The sequence below is a fragment of the Triturus cristatus genome, chromosome 8 (genome assembly GCF_964204655.1).
Source record: "Triturus cristatus chromosome 8, aTriCri1.1, whole genome shotgun sequence".
NCBI lineage: Eukaryota > Metazoa > Chordata > Amphibia > Caudata > Salamandridae > Triturus > Triturus cristatus.
Window position 1 is genome coordinate 817,184,009 of NC_140591.1, and position 18,475 is coordinate 817,202,483.

Sequence of the window (18,475 nt, forward strand, 5' to 3'; positions counted from 1 at the left end):
CACATGATACACTATGAACAACGCAAAAACAACAGTTGACGGACAGAATGCAGAACAATGTCATACATTCACCTCAGTACAGAGATCTGGGCCTAAATCCATCGTTTTTTGCTCACCATGCCATTCCAGTTTGGACCCAGCCATATGCAAATCAGTCTTGACCCTGTGCCTCCAGGGAAGACATGGCTTGGCAGTTCGGGCTGGACTGTTCCCACGAGGCACAGGGTCATACTGATTTGCATACTGAACTGGGGTGGCGGAGCGAGCTAAAGAATGATGATGGATTAAACCCTGATCAGTTGACTGGGGGTGAGTGCTTGCAATGTTCAACACTCCGTCCATCATCCCCTTTGGTTTTACACTATGAATAACAGCATTCAATCCTTGTCTCCTGGTTTAGAGAAAGTAATAATGTGGGATGTGGCACACTGCTGATAAAATGAACGGCAAGTAAATGACCCGTTAGCAATGCTGGAGAACTGTAGTATTATCTTAGAGAATAGTAACAACAAAAGAGGAGAGGCAAAGCAATGAAAGCAGTGCTATCAAAATAAAATAATACTGAGGGGCTGGCTAAGCCCTGATACTGGAGCACACTCCTTTGAGGTGGATGTTCATTTGTAATCATAAAATTGCATCATTCACAGTGTAAGAGAGCCAATGTCTGATGTGGACTGAGCTGTTGCCCCATGCATACACTATCTTTGATGGAAGCAGAGTGTAAATGACACTCATACAGACCAATGTAAGAACAGAACTGATGCAAAGGCCCTCTATGCTCCTAATGGATGCATATTTATATATGGATGTATGTATTATTTAATGACTTTCTTTGTTACTAAGTCGTGGCTGACAGCTAAGAGATTCTAGTATTATTACAGTGCAAATCTTCTCCCCTAGGGTTTGTCAGAGGCGGTAGACAAAACCAAAATCCTTCCCTACAAAGGTACTTTGTGACATTTCATTCAACAAAATATTTGCAGGCTTTGATAAAGAGAAATAGCCTTCTACTTTTGACTTTAACACGTGTTTCACAATCAATGTGTCAGACCTATTAGATTTATCATAATGTTTCATAATAAACAGATCAGATCTATGGCATCAGAAATATTTTTTCCTAGTGAACCAATCAGACCTCATTCCGTTATCATTGGCTTGTCTCCATTGTCAACTCAGACCTATGTTGTATAGAAGCCTTTCCACAAGGTAATCATCAGGTATACCATAATAAACGTACAAATATATACAATATGCAATTGTCAACACAATATAAAATCCATACTAATTGAGCCTAATAAGGCTTGCTATAGTGCAAATCGTCCATCCCCATGGTTTGTTCAGGTGGTTCACCAACATCAAAACCCTTGCCTACTAAGTTATTCTGCATGATTTCATGTAAAAAAAATACCTGCCTCTAGGCTTCAGGGCGGTGTAATAAAAATTTGCCTAAAAAGCCTATTGCCGGTAACAATTGCTCTTATCAATAAGTAAGGCTTTGTCATAACTTTTCTTTATGAGCAGATGACACCTAAGGAATCTTATGTAACTTTTCCCAGTGAACCGTCAAGGCCTCTAGCCTTTACCAATGGCTTGACGCTATATACAAAATACAGACCTACTGAAGTGAGCATAAACAGGTAACCATCATGCATGCAGTTGTACAATTACAAACATGCCCAAATGAAAGTTGACAAAACTCGTTAGAGCCTGACAAAAATCAGCACAGTGAGATTCTGCCTCCTGGGTGTGCCAGTGTGGGTGACCAACACTAAAACCCTTGTCTACTATTGATCCAGCGGTATACCAACAACAGATACTCCACTACCATATACTCACCTGGGCCCATAAACTCACATTTGAGTAAACTGCTGGTGTCAAGTTTATAGATTTCATAATATTTAGGATTAATTATTTGGTACCTCTGTTCCTCTCTAACTAACCCTTCACTGATCAAGAAGTTCTTTCCTCTGGTCAATAGACCATTAGTTGAACTATTTGATGGTGATAATAGACATAACTCTAACTATTAATTTATTTATGAAGTAAATAACCACAGGCTCAGGAAAATTTTAAATCTTTATCTAAATTAAATGTATGTGAACCATCTCAAAAATACAGCGCAGTCACCAACATTCATAGGAGAGAAATTCAATTCATAAACAATAATCAATGCTCAGAAAGGGAGAAGACAGAGAGAAAAGATCATCAGCAAATAACGAGAAATTATAATTACCAAGGATGGTGTGAAAGACAAACCCCCTGGCCAAAGGGCTGGTAAGGGTCCCCTGGGATAGGTCAGGAGACAAAGACATCAGGACAGGAATCAGGACAGGATAGTTGACCTCTCTAGAAAACCGTCGGTTGCGCCTCACCCCTCTCTGACACTCTCTTCCTCCCCAAGATTCTTCCACAATCTTCTGATCTAACCCAATTAAATTAGGATAGAAAGTTCTGCTTCAGATTCTGTAGTCGGCTCTCCATCAGCAACTCCTGCATCTCACAGCTTCATCGCTCAGCATCTCCCCCAGCAACAGCATCTCCTCAGCACGGCAATCTCTTCTCTGACTAACTAACTAAAGCTATCTTAATTATACCTTTCGTTTCTCCATGTTTCACCCCTTAATGTTTCATTATCGTAAAAATACGAAATTTGATTGGTCAGGCAAGGGGGTAGCTCCATCACACATGCTTACATGTCACAAAAATTAATTCAACTATTGTTCGCAAACCCATTGCGTTAATTTTTATTTGCAAATTGTATTCCCATGCACCCATTTTATCTACATAGAAACATTTTATTTCATTATGAATACAACTCTTCATTGTTGAACTCTGTACCATTCTATTCCCATGCTGTAAAACTTGTCCTTTGGCTCCCGTTCAAATACTTGGTCATTGTTCACGATTCACTTTCAGTGGACATGCGCAGTCTTCACGTCACTCAGCTCAATTCAGTTATGCAAGAGAGGCCCAAATACGCACTAATAATGAAGTCAGAAAGACAAATATTAATTTCACAAATAAAGTGTTTGCACTGTATACCACCCACCTCTACTCTATCCCATTTTATGGATTAATACTTTTCCCCGCATTAGCATTAGTAAAATAGCTTGTTTTCAGTTCAGCTAAGCAGGTGCCATGCACGTGAGTCTCCAGACTCCATTTTAAATGCTTCTGCTCATGCGCCAGAATTTCCCTCCAAGCATTAGTTTGTCATCCTACGTAGATGTAGTTGACGCATGCGCAAAACAGATTTCCCGTTTAAAGCGATATTAGTCCTTTTTTATTGTTATCTGCATTAGTACACACTTACGCAAGCTTCACTGACCTGCGTGTTCATGTAGTGCATATTAGTTTTCACGAAACTTTATTAATAACTTGTTAATGAGTTAAACGAGTGGATTGCTTCCGAGAAAGTTTCTTTTCTACGAGACCTTGCTCCATCACTATGGTAATCTGTGAAATTACATATAACAAAATATCTTTCGAAAGACTGCAAAACAATTTGACAACAATTTACTGTAAAAGTTCTATTGGATTTAGTGTGTGCTTTTCACAATAAATAAACCAGTCCTACTGACTTTTGTAATACCTTATCAGAATACACAGGACAGAGCTATGGCATCTGGCATAGCATTTTCCTGCACACCAATTTGGACCATCCTATCTTTTTATGTGCAGAGACTCTTCACTTTTAAAGATACTACTTGTAAAATACTTTTGTGACTAGAAAACAATCATAAAATTACACAAAAGTGTATGTTTACCTTTGCTAATCAGGCCCAAAGAGCTCATTAGAGCTGGAAGTTTGACAGATGCTGAGGGCCTATTGCTATGCTGCATGAATAAACCTTTTACTTAAAACTATCTGAGTGAAATCTTAATTCAATATGTGGTGACGAGGAATAAGATACTTTCTACCATTCTGGTGAGTAGTACCTATTTGATTGAGCCTATTACGCAAATTTCCTGCTGTTCATCAACTGGTGTCAGTTAAACTACATTCTGGAATTTGGCAGGTGATACTTGGATGCGTCTGTTCTACAGATGTGGTAGTTATCGGAGATTGTACTATCTACTCTGGAATTCATTACCTGCTGAATTTGGTTCTTCGCACAAGCTATTTCATATGCATGGCACAGGAGGCTCAAGGACACTGCGTTTAGTGTGATGTCTCCAAAACAAAGCAGCCTGGGAGTCATCTGTGAAGCAGTGAGTCATGTGAAGTCTTCACGTTTTGGCATGTCATGCTGTGTTTTGCAACAGAAGCGCATTACCTCACAAACACCATGTTACTTTGGGCAATGTTGGAAGTATGAGCGCTTCCTATTTCATGCACGCCGATGCTGTATTGACTAGGTGTTGTTGAAAACCTACTTTGGAGCATTGCCATTACTGCACTGTGAGTGCAAGATCATTGAAGGAAATACTATATCGAATAGTGAGTACTTCTACTGATTGTACCTTTTTCATTTCTCATGACAGTCACAATTTCACCCATTACTTTTTAATTGAGATAGAATTTATCTGGATAACCCAATTGTACTTGTACTGGAGTCTTCTTGCAGTTCGCACCTCTGGTGGCATTTCTACAAAATAAAGGTGACTTTCCGCTCCCATGGACAAGATGGAAAGGAGCACTCATAACATAACCGAATGCCATTAAGGGAGATGGAATGTCTACTGTGAGGAGGAAAAAATGTTTCCTACATTGCTTAGGTTTAGAGGGACAACTTGTGTTCAGAATGCTTCCACAAGTTATGCCACCCGAGGGTAAAGGTGACATTGATGCTTTTGAAGAAGCTCTATTGAGAATAGAGTATAGATTGAAACCTACATCCAGCACTGCTCTCAACAGATTAAACTTCAATACTCCTGCCCAAAAGGATGGAGAATCCTTTAGCGAATTTCTTACAGCTTTAAAAGCACTGTCTTGGAATTGTAATTCTAAGCCAAAAACTGATGGGATGATTAGAGATCAAATCATTGTACATGTCAGGAGTAAAAAAACATACAAGGGAAATTGTGGGTGATGGGAGATCCTAAACTGCAGGACAAGATTACAATAGCTAAAGTTTTGAAACAATATGACATTTTTGGGAGAAGGTTGGAGAAATGTTGAAGTTGGATGAATTAAAACAGTCTGATATAATAGCGTAGAGTTTTGATGGTTCTGCATTGGTATCAAGATGTAGAAATAACTATTTAGGAGAGGGTGGCTTATGTCAAAATGTAAGTGGAAGCCAAAGGCTTGAATGTGTTAGGTTAGCAAGATCAGTGGAAGTTAAGTATAACTTTGAGCTCCAGAAGCAGGGAACCTGATTTACTGGTGCAGAGGTGAATAATATGGATTGGATCTTTGAAGAGTTCCTGAATGTGTTCACTGAGCTGTTGGGAAGACTTAAAAACTATGATGCTAAACCAGTGAAACAAAAGTTAGGCAGGGTATCGATAAATATTAGACAGGATCTCAAACAGATGTTAGAAGGAAAGATGAGAGATGATATAATTGAAGAAGAGGAGTCATCTGAATGAGTTTCTCAAATTGTTTTAGCGAGGAAGTCTGACCGCAGTTTGCGGTTGTGTATCGACCTAAGAGTACTAGTGCTAAAATTGTGGTTTATTGTTACCCCCTTCCTAACATTAATGAAGTGGTGTGTATGCCAGATGGGGCCAAAATATTTTCTACTTTGGATCTGAGGTCAGCGTACAAATAGATAGAATTAACTCTGAATCTATACCTCTTACTGCTTTTCTTATACCATAGGTTTTTTTCGGTTCAAAAGGATGCCTTTTGATTTGGCTTCTATAGGTTCGGTGTTCTAAAGAGTGGTGTTTCATTTCTTTAAGGATATGAAGAGGCATGTAAAGTGCTTCCAGGATGATATATTAATACTCTTAAAGAATGAGCAATAACATTTAAAAAAGCATCAAAGTGTATGTAATAAGTTAGAGGAAAGTAGACTCACCTCCAAAGGGAACGTGTAAATTGAATTGTAAACCTGTTGAATATTTAAGCCATACCCAATTGGGAGAAGGTATGGTGCTGAATATATCTCTTGTTGATGCTACTGTTAATGTACCTTTATAAACACCAAAGGGTTTGGCTATAATCAGTAAGGCTGAGCCAAATATAAAAAAACAACGACAAAGTTGCCAATACTGATGTCTTTTTTTGCAAAAGACTAGTTCAAACAGGTGCAAAGACTCCAATCAATGTCACCCAGATCTATTTTTTGCAAAAATTCTTTTTTATTCCATTTCATAAGAGAATGAACACATTTATCTTTTCTTTAAAAATGTGAATCTCTTATTAACAACACCCGTATAATCTCATTGATTGAACACTTGGACAATACAAACATTAAATTAATGAAAAAACTGTAGACAGATCAACTGTATAACACATTCACTATACAACACTCAGACATAAGACTAGGACAACATGAAACATGTAACATAGAATAAATCAACGTTCATAAAACGAAAGGGGATTTCAATGCAAACATTTTTTGAAACGCAATTTAGCAAACAAACAGTGTGAGTTTTTTTTAAAAGAACAGATTTCTGCACTTTAACAATATACTAAAGATTCAATGATTTTTTAGAACAGGCAGAAACCTAAAAATTGTATTAGTTACCACACTTGTTTGTACAAAAAGTGGTCGACACTTTTCGAACCCCACGTCTAGTAGATGGGGGTTCTCCTCAGGACCAAACATTGAAATAGAGAAAAAAAGGGGGAAGAAAAAAGTGGGAAGTTTTAATCTCAAAAAATGATCAAATGAAAACCTCCTAGAATCAGTTTCAACAAACGCACCAGGATGCTTACCTATTACTAGCGATCAGCCGATCTCACGTCAAAGTCAATAGAGTCTTCTAATCCAAATTCTAGTTGCAAAAGAAAACACTCAACATCAGATATGGTAAATCGGGAGTACTTCTACTGATTGTACATTTTTCATTTCTCCTGACAGTCACATTTTCACCCATTATTGTTTATTTGAGAGAGAACTTATCTGGATGACCCAATTGTACTTGTACTGGAGTCTTCTTTCAGCAGACATTCAATATTGCTTTAGTTTTCGACATGCAGTTCGCGCCTCTGGTGGCATTACTACAAAATAAAGGTGACCTTCCGCTCCTATGGACAAGATGGAAAGGAGCACTCATAACATAACTGAATGCCATTAAGGGAGATAGAACGTCTACTGTGAGGAGGAAAACATGTTTCCTACATTGCTTAGGTTTAGAGGGACAACTTGTGTTCAGAATGCTTCCACAAGTTATGCCACATGAGGGTAAAGGTCACATTGATACTTTTGAAGAAGCTCTATTGAGAATGGAGTATAGATTGAAACTTACATCCTGCACTGCTCTCACCAGATTAAACTTCAATACTTGTGCCCAAAAGGATGGAGAATCCTTTAACAAACTTCTTACAGCTTTAAGAGCACTGTCTAGGAATTGTGTTTCTGGGCCAATAACTGATGGGATGATTAGTGATCAAATCATTGGACATGTCAGGAGTAAAAAACATACAAGGGCAATTGTGGGTGATGGGAGATCCCAAGCTGCAGGACAAGATTACAATAGCTAAAGTTTTGGAACAATATGACATTTTTGGGAGAAGGTTTGAGAAATGTTGAAGTTGGATGAATTAAAACAGTCTGATATAATACCGTGGAGTTGTGATGGTTCGGCATTGGTATCAAGATGTAGAAATAACTATTTAGGAGAGGGTGGCTTATGTCAAAATGTAAGTGGAAGCCAAAAGCTTAATGTGTTAGGTTAGAAAGATCAGTGGAAGTTAGGTATAACTTTGAGCCCCAGAAGCAGGGAACCTGTTTTACTGGTGCAGAAGTGAATAATATGGACTGGGTCTTTGAAGAGTTCCTGAATGTGTTCACTGAGCTGTTGGGAAGACTTAAAAACTATGCCCACAAAGTTAAAGTTTGGCAGAATGCTAAACCAGTGAAACAAAAGTTAAGCAGGGTATTGATAAATACTAGACAGGAACTCCAACAGATGTTAGAAGTAAATATGAGAGATGATGTAATTGAAGAAGAGGAGTCATCTGAATGAGTTTCTCCAATTGTTTTAGCGAGGATGGCTGACCTCAGTTTGCGGTTGTGTATCGACCTAAGAGTACCAGTGCTAAAATTGAGGTTTATTGTTACCCCCTTCCTAACATTAATGAAGTGGTGTGTATGCTAAATGGGGCCAAAATATTTTCTACCTTGGATCTGAGGTCAGCGTACAAATAGATAGAATTAACTCTTAATCTATACCTTTTACTGCTTTTCTTATACCATAGGGTTTTTTAGTTCAAAAGGATGCCTTTTGGGTTGGCTTCTATAGGATCAGTGTTCTTAAGAGTGGTGTTTCATTTCTTTAAGGATATGAAGAGGCATGTAAAGTGCTTCCAGGATGACATATTAATACTCTCAAAGAATGAGCAATAACATTTAAAAAAGCATCAAAGTGTATGTAATATGTTAGAGGAAAGCAGACTCACCTCCAAAGGGAACACGTGTAAATTGATTTGCAAACCTGTTGAATATTTAAGCCATACCCAATTGGGAGAAGGTGTGGTGCTGAAGATATCTCTTTCTTGTTGATGCTATTGTTAATGTACCAGCACCCGATGGTATGGAAAAACCTTTGTCATTTGCCGTCCTCAGTGAGTACTACACTAAATTTATTTTAAAAAATGCAACAAAATGGAACCATTGAGAGAACTTACAAGGAACAATGCTGAGTTAAAGTGGTCAGAGAGACAACAAAAAGCATTGGATCAAATCAAAATGGAAATTGTAGTGGTGCCCCTGTTTAGGCCATCTTGCATGAACAAAGAGTGCATTACTACTGTGGATGCTAGCTTGTATGGTATTGGAGGTGTCATAACACCGAAATGTGGAAAAGAAGAATGGAATGTGGAGTTTGCTTCAAGGATGTTGAATGAGACAGAAAAAAGATATGCTGTCATTAAAAAGTTGTTGTTAGCTTGTGTGTGGGCGATTCAACATTTTAGGATGCTTCATGGAAGGGGTGGATGCTTCATGTTGAGAACAGACCACAAGCCTCTGGGTGGTTTAATGTCCCCGTGTGGGGGGAGGGTGTTTTGGGTGGAATGCTATAACCCGCATTATGAGGTTAACCTCAAGATTGCCGAAGTACAGTTTTAGTGTGGAGTTTGTGCCAGGAATTGAAAATGTGACAGCTGATTGCCTGTCTAGACTTCTGTGTATGGTTCCACAAGAGAGAATGGGGGACAATGATGAAGTTGAAGTTAAGTTTATAGAAGAAAGGTATAGGGAGGAGAGTGAGAGAAATGATGAGTTGTCTGCAGTGATTAAGAAGTATGTGGTGGAATGGTGGCCTAAAAAGAAAGATGAAGGTGCCTTCAGGAGTGGTACTGTACTGGAAGGTTTCTGAAGAATTTAAAGTAGATGGTACTATGCCATGCAAAGAAGGAAAATATGTGCCTCCTGTTTTTAGGCACAAAAAAAAAATTGCTGGTGGCACATCAGGGGCATCCTGGTTTGTCTTCCATGAAGTAACTTATTAGATCGTGTTCTTGGTGGCCTGGATTGGACAGAATAGCAGACCGAGTAGTGAGGGAGTGTGATGTTTGTGTCAATAGTGAAAGGATGCTTAAGGTGGGATCTGCCCATTGAAACTTGTATCATGACCAGAGTACTCTTGAAAAAAAGCAGCATTTGACATTTCTGGGACATTTTATTTGCTACTGCAAGGTTCGCAGTTTGCTTTGATTCTAGTGGACTATCATTTGAAGTGGCCTAAGGTCAAATTTGTGGCACAGACTACAACTGATGTTATTGATTTTTTAAAGAGATCTTTGCAAGGGAAGAGTGCCTTGAGGTACTGATCACAGATAATGGGGTGCAGCTTAAATCTAATAAAAATTGAGAGTTTTATTAAGTACTGAAATATCCAACTTGTAACTACAGCTATATACGAACCTCAAGGGAATGGTCAATGGGAAGGTTCAACCGTGTATTAAAGGAATATGTTGTGTGGGTTTGGAATTTTGGATGTCAGTGGAAGGATGTATTGAGGGAGAGGTTGTGAAAGTATCACATCACATCACATACTACTACAGAGGTTAGTCCATTTATGTTTCTGTAGGGAAGAGATCAAGTTTCCAAACTGTGTCCATGATGTTTCAGGAAGGAGTGTGGAAGTAGTGTGGAGAGAAAAAAAAACGTGTTTCTGTGAGCGTGAGTGAGAAACAGAACACTTCCAAGCAAGGGTATCATTTAAAGTGGAAGGTGAAAAAACCTACATTCAAGCTCGGAGATTGTGTCAGGGTTCTTAAACCAGGTCTGGTGAAGAAGGGTGCATCCAAATTTTGAAAGGCCATAAAACTGGTAAATGTTTTCACTAATAGTGTCTTTATGTAAGATGGTAAGGTTTGGAATGTGAGAAGAGGAGTGAAGTGCAAGGACAATTGGAATGAGTGTATTGGTGAGCACAATAAAGGCTTTTTTGTGAAGTTTGGGAATCCACAAAATGGAGGCCCACCAAGTCATTACATTTCTGCTCCCTTTCTGAGTGATCTTTTCTTTACTTCAGAAGGATTTTCTGATTCCACTAATGCTAGTAAACTGGTTGAATCTATAGCAAACAGGTTAAAGGAATAGTAGGGAGAGATAGATGTCTTCCCACAAGGTACAAAGATTTTGTGTGAAGATATGTATATCTTTTGTTACATTATGCTTCTCGTGTTTTTAACAGGCATTGTCTTGTCTTCCTGTTCTATATAGGAATTATTATGTTCCTTTTTTGTTATAGGAGGAAGATGTGATATGTTCTTTACACAGTGTATATAGATTCTCATTTGATTATAATTCTGTGTTTGCACCGGTATTTTGCACTGGAATGTAGAACATAGAGAGTTCAGTTGGAGTTGGGAACCTGGCAAATGCTAAGTTGCTGGTATAGTGCTGCACGAATAAACCTGTTAATGAAAACTATCTCTTTGGAATTTGGATTTAACACCTTGCTAGATGAAAAGGAAGTATTAATTTTTATTATTATAAAAAGTGGGTAAAAATAAAGTTAGATCACAAAAGCCACAATGACAAAGCTGTTTCTGTGAGTAGCCATGGCTTACCCTAGACTTACGTGCCTCATTGTACACCTTTCCTAGACTGAGACATGCTTATTCACACAAAAATGTTTTTTAAGCCAGATCAACGAGTATGCCACAGATGCTAGCTCTAGAATTGGGGAACCAGGTTTGAGTCCAATCCTCGGCTCACTATTCTGTGGTTCTGAGCACATCACTTAACCTCCCCTTCCCTAAAACAATGTGTTATGTAATAAGGTCCTCATATAAAGTGCCTAAATGCCCTTGGTCCTAGAAAGTGCTATAAAAAACGTAAAACAATAAAAATAAATTCTTTTGTCACAATCCTGGAAATTCATAAGCTAATTATACCTAGATCTGTAGTAAGCTGCTCACAGAAAATATTTTGTGATTCAGGCATGGAAATTCAGGAGTAATTTCCAGCAAAGAAAGGAATAACACCAGCCACTCCAGAAAACGTTCATCATTAATGAGGAACACTTAAGGCCATGGATAAAGCATGTATTAGTACAGTTTATTTCCCTAATAAGAGAGTGCCCTGCTCACAGACACATGAATTATAGGTGTAGCTGGCTGTATCAAGGCCATGTTATACCCACCCACCTCATCCCTTGCCCCATCCACTCCTTTCATTGCCAATTGGCGACTCAGGCAGACCTGTAAATAGTGGGTGGTATTAGACCGAGAAGGTTGATGTGAGAGGTAAAGGGAAGAGGGGGACATTGAGGAAGGAAATAAAATGGGGAATGATTGTGTAGAGAGGAACGGCAATTGAGGAAAATGTTATAAAAAGATAGGGCGAGATGAGAGCAGTGGAGAGTCAGTGAGAAAAATAGAAAAGAAAGGACATGAACAAAGGTAAGCATGTGATTAGTATCAGACTCTAAACTTACCCACTAGCCTCCAGAACATGTTTGAATACAAAGATAATGTGAGGAACATGCTCCCCTGTGTGATTCAAAATCTTCCATTGGTGTGCTTTGGAAAACATTGACACAAGTGGGCAGCATAAGGCGATAATATTGGTTCTATTCATGCAGTTCATGTTACCTGAAACATGCAGATAAAACTAGCACAAGTGTATCACCACCCTCACAAGCACTTCTAAATGATGGACAAGCAAGCAGCCCAAGCAAGGAGCAGTTGTGAGACCTTTGCAAGCCTTCCATCTATCACCTTTGCTTTTCAGTGTGATGTCCTAAGTGCAACTGGATTTATTCCTAGACGTGGAGAACATGCAGGCTGTATTACAGGACTAAAGCTGTGCCTTGCCGAACAAGGCCATAACCGGTCTGAAGTTACTCTCGTTACAATCATAGGCGACCCAGCCTGGCAGCTTGCATTGGAGTTTTCCTGTTGGTGCAGGAGCAAGTCTGATTTGCATAAGTCTAGTCCCTGTCTGAATGGGTACTGTGGACAAAAGAATCATGTACTGTAATGTGGTATTAGCACTTGGAATGGTTGTGAATTTTTCACCCACCATCCTTGTATTGAGACTCAAGCTACAGTTCACTCATGAAGCCCACAATGCTGAAATCAGTCAGGATTTTGTTTATGATCCTGCCCATAGGGACCTGGCCTGACAGTTTCAGATGGACAGTTCCTTCAGTATGAGTAACAACTCAGCATCATTCTTGTACCTTTCTGGAGTGACATAGTCCACAAAGAATGGTGGGTCGGAATGTGGCCCCTGTGTTTGCCAGTGACGGAAATAAGCATTCCTCCTACCACCTTCAAATGTAATTGTGGTGCCCTAAATGCGATGGGTATGCCCAACATTGAACCCTTTCTCACTGAGTCATAGGACTCAAACTGCACCTCAGTGTTGGCTCCAAACAAGGCTGAAACCAGCCTGGGTTGCTTTTGTTCTTGTTCAAGGGATACCTAGCCTGTCAGTTTAGGGTGGACTGTTTCCACCTCTAACAGTCCGAGTTGTATAGGATGGTCTCTATCTTCAGTGTAATACTAGAACAAAACAATAAACCAGAATGAAGCCTGAGCGATTGCCAGTAGCTTAGACTTTTGCATGCATTTCCCCATTACTTATGTGTTTCATTGACCTGCACATACAGCACACACTAGAAACAAACCTCTTACAGGCATGCGCACAACATTGCACCATACTATTATAATTGGCAAAGAGCTACCAAATCAGTTGTACTGTCACACCGTTGTTATCACAATCCCATTGTCATAAATTTTGTTAGTCATAAATGTTTTGCCCTAAATATCGATTACAAAAATATCCTCCCATTGACTGTAGATTTTCCTTTTTTAAGCCCTGTGGGGCGATATTTTTTATAAATTATATTTAGGATAGCATACCTTTACAGCAGTATTTTAGTACCAGACCCTGTCATGCACCACAGCAATATGCACCATAGAAACAATGAAATTAAATTAGCATAAAATAAACGCCCCCGCACATCCACACCGCATTGAAAAGACACCGACTTTTTGTGATGAGTATACCATAAAACAGCACTGACTGAGAAATAGACCATCAACCCACGTCACCCAATCCCCCATCACAAGAAAAGCAGAAAGTCCTTCGGTATACTGACTCAAACCATAACCATCCTCTACGAATCACATTTATTTATTTCCTCACTAACTCACTCAAGCCATTGCAAGACTAACCCCAAAGCAAACTCTCTACTAACCACAAACATTAATCCACCAGCATTCACTATTAAATTATGGTTCCCCTAGTTTGATTGATGGTCTTTCAAGATCCCCATGAAAGGATTCTCAGATAAAGAAACTTTATTGACTTTTTAGTAACTCCAGTGGTCACAGAATTGGGTATTCCTCCATTATCATTCACAACTGGTAGCATCTTTTTTTAATAAAATAAATGCAAATCTGTGTTACATTTTCCTCACTAACCTTTGCCTTATTAACGTTGCAGGTCATGGAAAGTGTGACTGTGGCATATGCAAGTGTGTCAAAGGCTGGAACGGGGAGGCCTGTCAGTATCCAACTACGTGTGACATGACCCGGAAGAAGAGCAACGAAATGTGCCGTAATTCGCAAGGTGTCATATGCTCAAATGCAGGTAGAAATTAATATCTTCTGGTAATGATTCTCACTAGCTTCTCTTTTTGTTGTTGTTGTTCTTTTTACTTATTTTTTTTTTACAAATAACGCATGGGGCTGTCATTCACTAGCTTTCACTACGTGTCAATCTAGATCTCTCTTTTAAATATGCACATTTTCAAAAATACGTTTCCACAATCCCCTTACAAAAAAATCTGCACAGTGTGTTTTCTTTGGAGGCTGACAGGATTTCCAGCTGTGCTATTTTAATACCAAAGATACACTTATCATAAAATGCATCACGTCCATTACTCGTAGCTAGAGCCATGGACGCCTTTTTTGTAATGATTAACAGAACCAGAGGTCAATGGTCTTCTTTTTAAATTAACCATCAATACTTCTTTAAGTACCCACTTTCCAGATCTTCCTGGTGCGCAGCCAATTTACATTAATGGAGACCCCCAGCTGTGCCTGAAGCTTTTTTTTTTGCTCATCACAACAATGCAGCTGTAAAGTCTTCGCAGAGAGAGGCTTCCAACTTGGAGCAACATGTTTTCATTTTAAAGGGGCCTGGCCGTATTTATTATTTTAATTATGCGATTGCGCAGGTGTATGTCAGGAGCATCGGCATATAGAGAAAATGAAGGGCCTCGTTGATAGCAGGGCAACATCGGGACATCAGCCGAAAGGTGGCAGGTGTCTCACTTGCCTTCCTCTCGGTTCTCCTGACTCATTTAGAATGCGATTGAATGTGGTTTTACTGATGGCCAACGCAGTGCCATGGAAACCCTTGCTGATACTCACTTTTCTCCACATCTGCCAATCCATGCCTAGTATGGCTGAACTAAACTGAAGAAGGAGCAGCCTGTGGGGGACACTGATCATAATATCTCTAAAGAAGGACCCCTGTTCTGGTGGTCAGCCATTCGGAAAATTAGTTAAATATTACATGCTCATAAGACCAGCATGGCATGCCACACCTACTGCAACGCACCCCCCCCCCCCCCCACCCCAAACCATGCCCTGCATAGATCAAGGAGCTGTGTTGGGGACAATAATGGTGGGCAACTCTAAATCCAGCAACTGGCCTGAAGAACACTAAATGATATCATAAGTAAGGAAAGGTTAATTTGGGCAGACACATTGACCTATGGGCTTCAATAATTTGTCAATTATCTAGGTGGTAGAGGAAAATATTGATTACATTGTTAATACATGTATTTTAAAGAAGAAATCATCCTACCTCCTCTGGCGAGGATTTGGGTCTGTGAATTGTTATCGAAGCTAGCTTAGTTGAAGATGACAAAAAGAACAAAATGGCACCAGCTAAATACTTTTAACACATTTGCCCACTAAAGTGTTGCTTTTAGATTGCAATCCACTTTTTTTAATTCCAAATTCATCGCAGTTCCTAGGTATAGATTCTCCTTGGCTCTGAATTAATTTTAATTCATGGTCATTTTGCCACATCCGTCCTGTCGCACCCCTTTTGTTCATCAAATTACTTCCATGAAACAGTATGGTGTTTCGCATTGTATAGAGCTATCCTTGTGGTAACATAAGTTAAGTCTTCCTGTGGCATACCAATTGGCTGTATGACTTGAATAAGAAATACAACGAACTAGAGCAGAACAATTAGAAGAAATACAGTTATAATATATGGGAGTCCAATGTCCTTATTAAAGGTGGTTTGTGATGTCCACAGTCACCTGTAAGAAAGAAATGAGGTAGCCGCTCAACTGCAATAACTTATTATAGTTCAGTTCTGATGTCACAACCCTGTTGCCAGAGCCAGCAGCCCAGGGAAAAGGCCCGTCACAGAGCATAATTAAACCTGCCCTTTAAAATGAAAGAGAAACATAGCTTTCCCTTCTTCTGCTCTGTTTTTCTAAAAAAGAACAATCAGTAGAAAGGATATGTTTATGGCAACATATATTTGTCCATGCTTTAAGTAATTGTGAGAAAGATAGACTCTCTCTGCATATTTCTACACATTCTGAGCTACAGCTTTCTTTTAATATGTGTATTTAACTGATTCTAATATATTTTGGTGTTATTGATTTTGTACAAGAAAATCTAATTTTGTTCTTCATATTTACAAACATCCTATCTCTCTGTATTAAAGAACACCACACCAAGTCAAAGATTTTAGTAGTTTTTGGAAATTTGTTGTGTCATTTATTAAAAGGAATACAGTATCTCTGTTCCAAGACCTTATAAAGAGACTCCTCAGTGACTGCAATATACCTATCATGTTTACTTGGGGGTACTGTTTTTAATAAATGTAAGAAAAATGCTAGTTGCTCGTGGTAATCCGTTTGAAAACACAATATGATGATTTGCATTGCATATTATCTTTCTGTGTATACAGGCACTTGTCACTGTGGGAGGTGTAAATGTGAGAATTCTGAAGGGAATGGATTAATCTATGGAAAATATTGTGAGTGTGACGATGGCGAATGCATTGATGATGAAACCGGTGAGATATGCGGAGGTAAGTATCGATCTTACTCATATAATTAGTCTAAAAACTGGAAAATAATGCCTCCATAGAGGAAAACATTTACCGCTACATCGATGTAAACATACCTTTTGGGCACCATTGCCATCAAAGTGTTCTGTATTCATGGAGATACTCCAAATGTAGCACTTTTTGTATTGGAAATGTTTATTAAGTACTTACAAATATCAGTCTTGTTTTATGTCACATGCAATCAGGAAGCTGCATCTTTACATATCACCACTATGGCATATTAACCTGTGGGTCCTAATTTTCAGAAAAGCAAAGTTGCACACAGTGGAAGGAAACATGGCAGTTGCATTGTGCGACTAGCCTGCACAAAATGTAGGTGCACTGGTGGTCACCAGTAGGTAGTTAAAGTTAGGACCATGTTTCCATTGGAAAAGCATTTTTTTTGTAACTTGCCTATATCCTTGGCGATGTCTGACGAATCTTCACAAACATTTCAAAAAAAGTCTACCAGTGATTCTTGTTGGGCATGGAAAGTTTTGGGGCGAATCGTATAGTGGGGGCCATGAGAAAGTGGGGGTAAACAAAAGTGCGTTTCCCATATTAATTCCCATAGGAGCTCTGAACATGACTACAGCCCAAACCGCTGGGAGGAATTCCACCAAATGTGGAAGTTAGCATTTGGTCCGCAGATTGTGCTTTTTGTTATTTGGTGTAAATCCATTCAGGAGTTGTTGAGAAATGTAAGGAATTACAAATTAGTGTATCTGGGATCACAATGACTTTGCAAATAATAACAAGTTTGTGCAGGAAAAAGCAAAGCTCTGATTGACTGCCAACACTTCAACCAGAAAGTGCTGGCAGACATCTTTGATCTCAGCTTCAGTTGAGTCCCCCAAGAAACGTAAAAATAGTGGCAGGGTAGGTATGCTCTGATCTTCCCCAAGCCTTGGCAGGGCCAAAAAGCTTTTCTTGTATAAATATAAACAAATTGCTGGGGGGGCATTTAATAGAAAAGGAGGGGGTGACCCTTCCTGCGTCTAATTAAGCCTCAAGGACCACCACCTCCCTGTAACTTTTTAAAAACATAATGGAGGGGGGCCACACAGATCCTCCCTCCTGGACTTTTAAACACAAAGCCCCATGGACCACCACCTCCCCAGGGCTTTGTTTTTAATAAAGGAGAGGTGCCGCATGGAGCCCCCCTCTGGGCTTTTAGAAGCCCTGGGACTACCACCTCCCGGGGGAAATGAAGGCATTTGTAGGAGGCTACATGAACCCCTTGCCCCGGGGATCACCACCTCCCCGAGGCTTTATTAATCAGCAGAAACAGGCAGAATTTAGTCGGCAAAGAGGGGAAAGAGGCAAAATATATGTCAGCAACCAGCAGAAAGAGGCAAAATAAAGGTGAGCAATGAGCAGGAAGGAGCAAAATAAATGTCAGCAACCAGCAGAAAGAGGCAAAATAATGCTCAGCAACAAGCAGAAAGAGGCAAAATAAAGGTCAGAAGCGAGCAAAAAGAGGCAGAAGAAAGGTCAAAAAGGAGGAGAAAGAGGCAATTTAAAGGTGAGAAATGAGCAGAAAGAGGCACAATAAAGGTGAGAAACGAGCAGAAAGAGGCCAAATAAAGGTCAGCAATGAGCAGAAAGAGGCAAAATGAAGGTCGGAAATAAGCAGAAAGAGGTAAAATAGAGGTCAGAAACCAGCAGCAAAATGTAAAATATAGGTGAGAGACGTGCAGAAAGAGGCAAAATAAAGGTCAATAACGAGCAGAAAGAAGCAAAACAGAGGGTAGAAAAATTAGCAGGAAGGGCATAACTGAAGCAGAAAAATGAGCAGGAAAGGAAAA

The 18,475-nt window shown here is 39.4% G+C and overlaps 1 protein-coding gene across 1 annotated transcript in view; it reads left to right on the forward strand.

Annotated features, from left to right (window-relative positions):
* The window catches only part of ITGBL1 (integrin subunit beta like 1), a 1,349,590-nt gene that overhangs the window by 657,398 nt on the left and 673,717 nt on the right, over positions 1-18,475 (forward strand). Inside the window, exons 3-4 of the mRNA XM_085622268.1 lie at positions 14,028-14,174; positions 16,527-16,649. Coding sequence (XP_085478394.1) covers positions 14,028-14,174; positions 16,527-16,649 — 270 coding nt within the window. The remainder of the gene's footprint in view (positions 1-14,027; positions 14,175-16,526; positions 16,650-18,475) is intronic.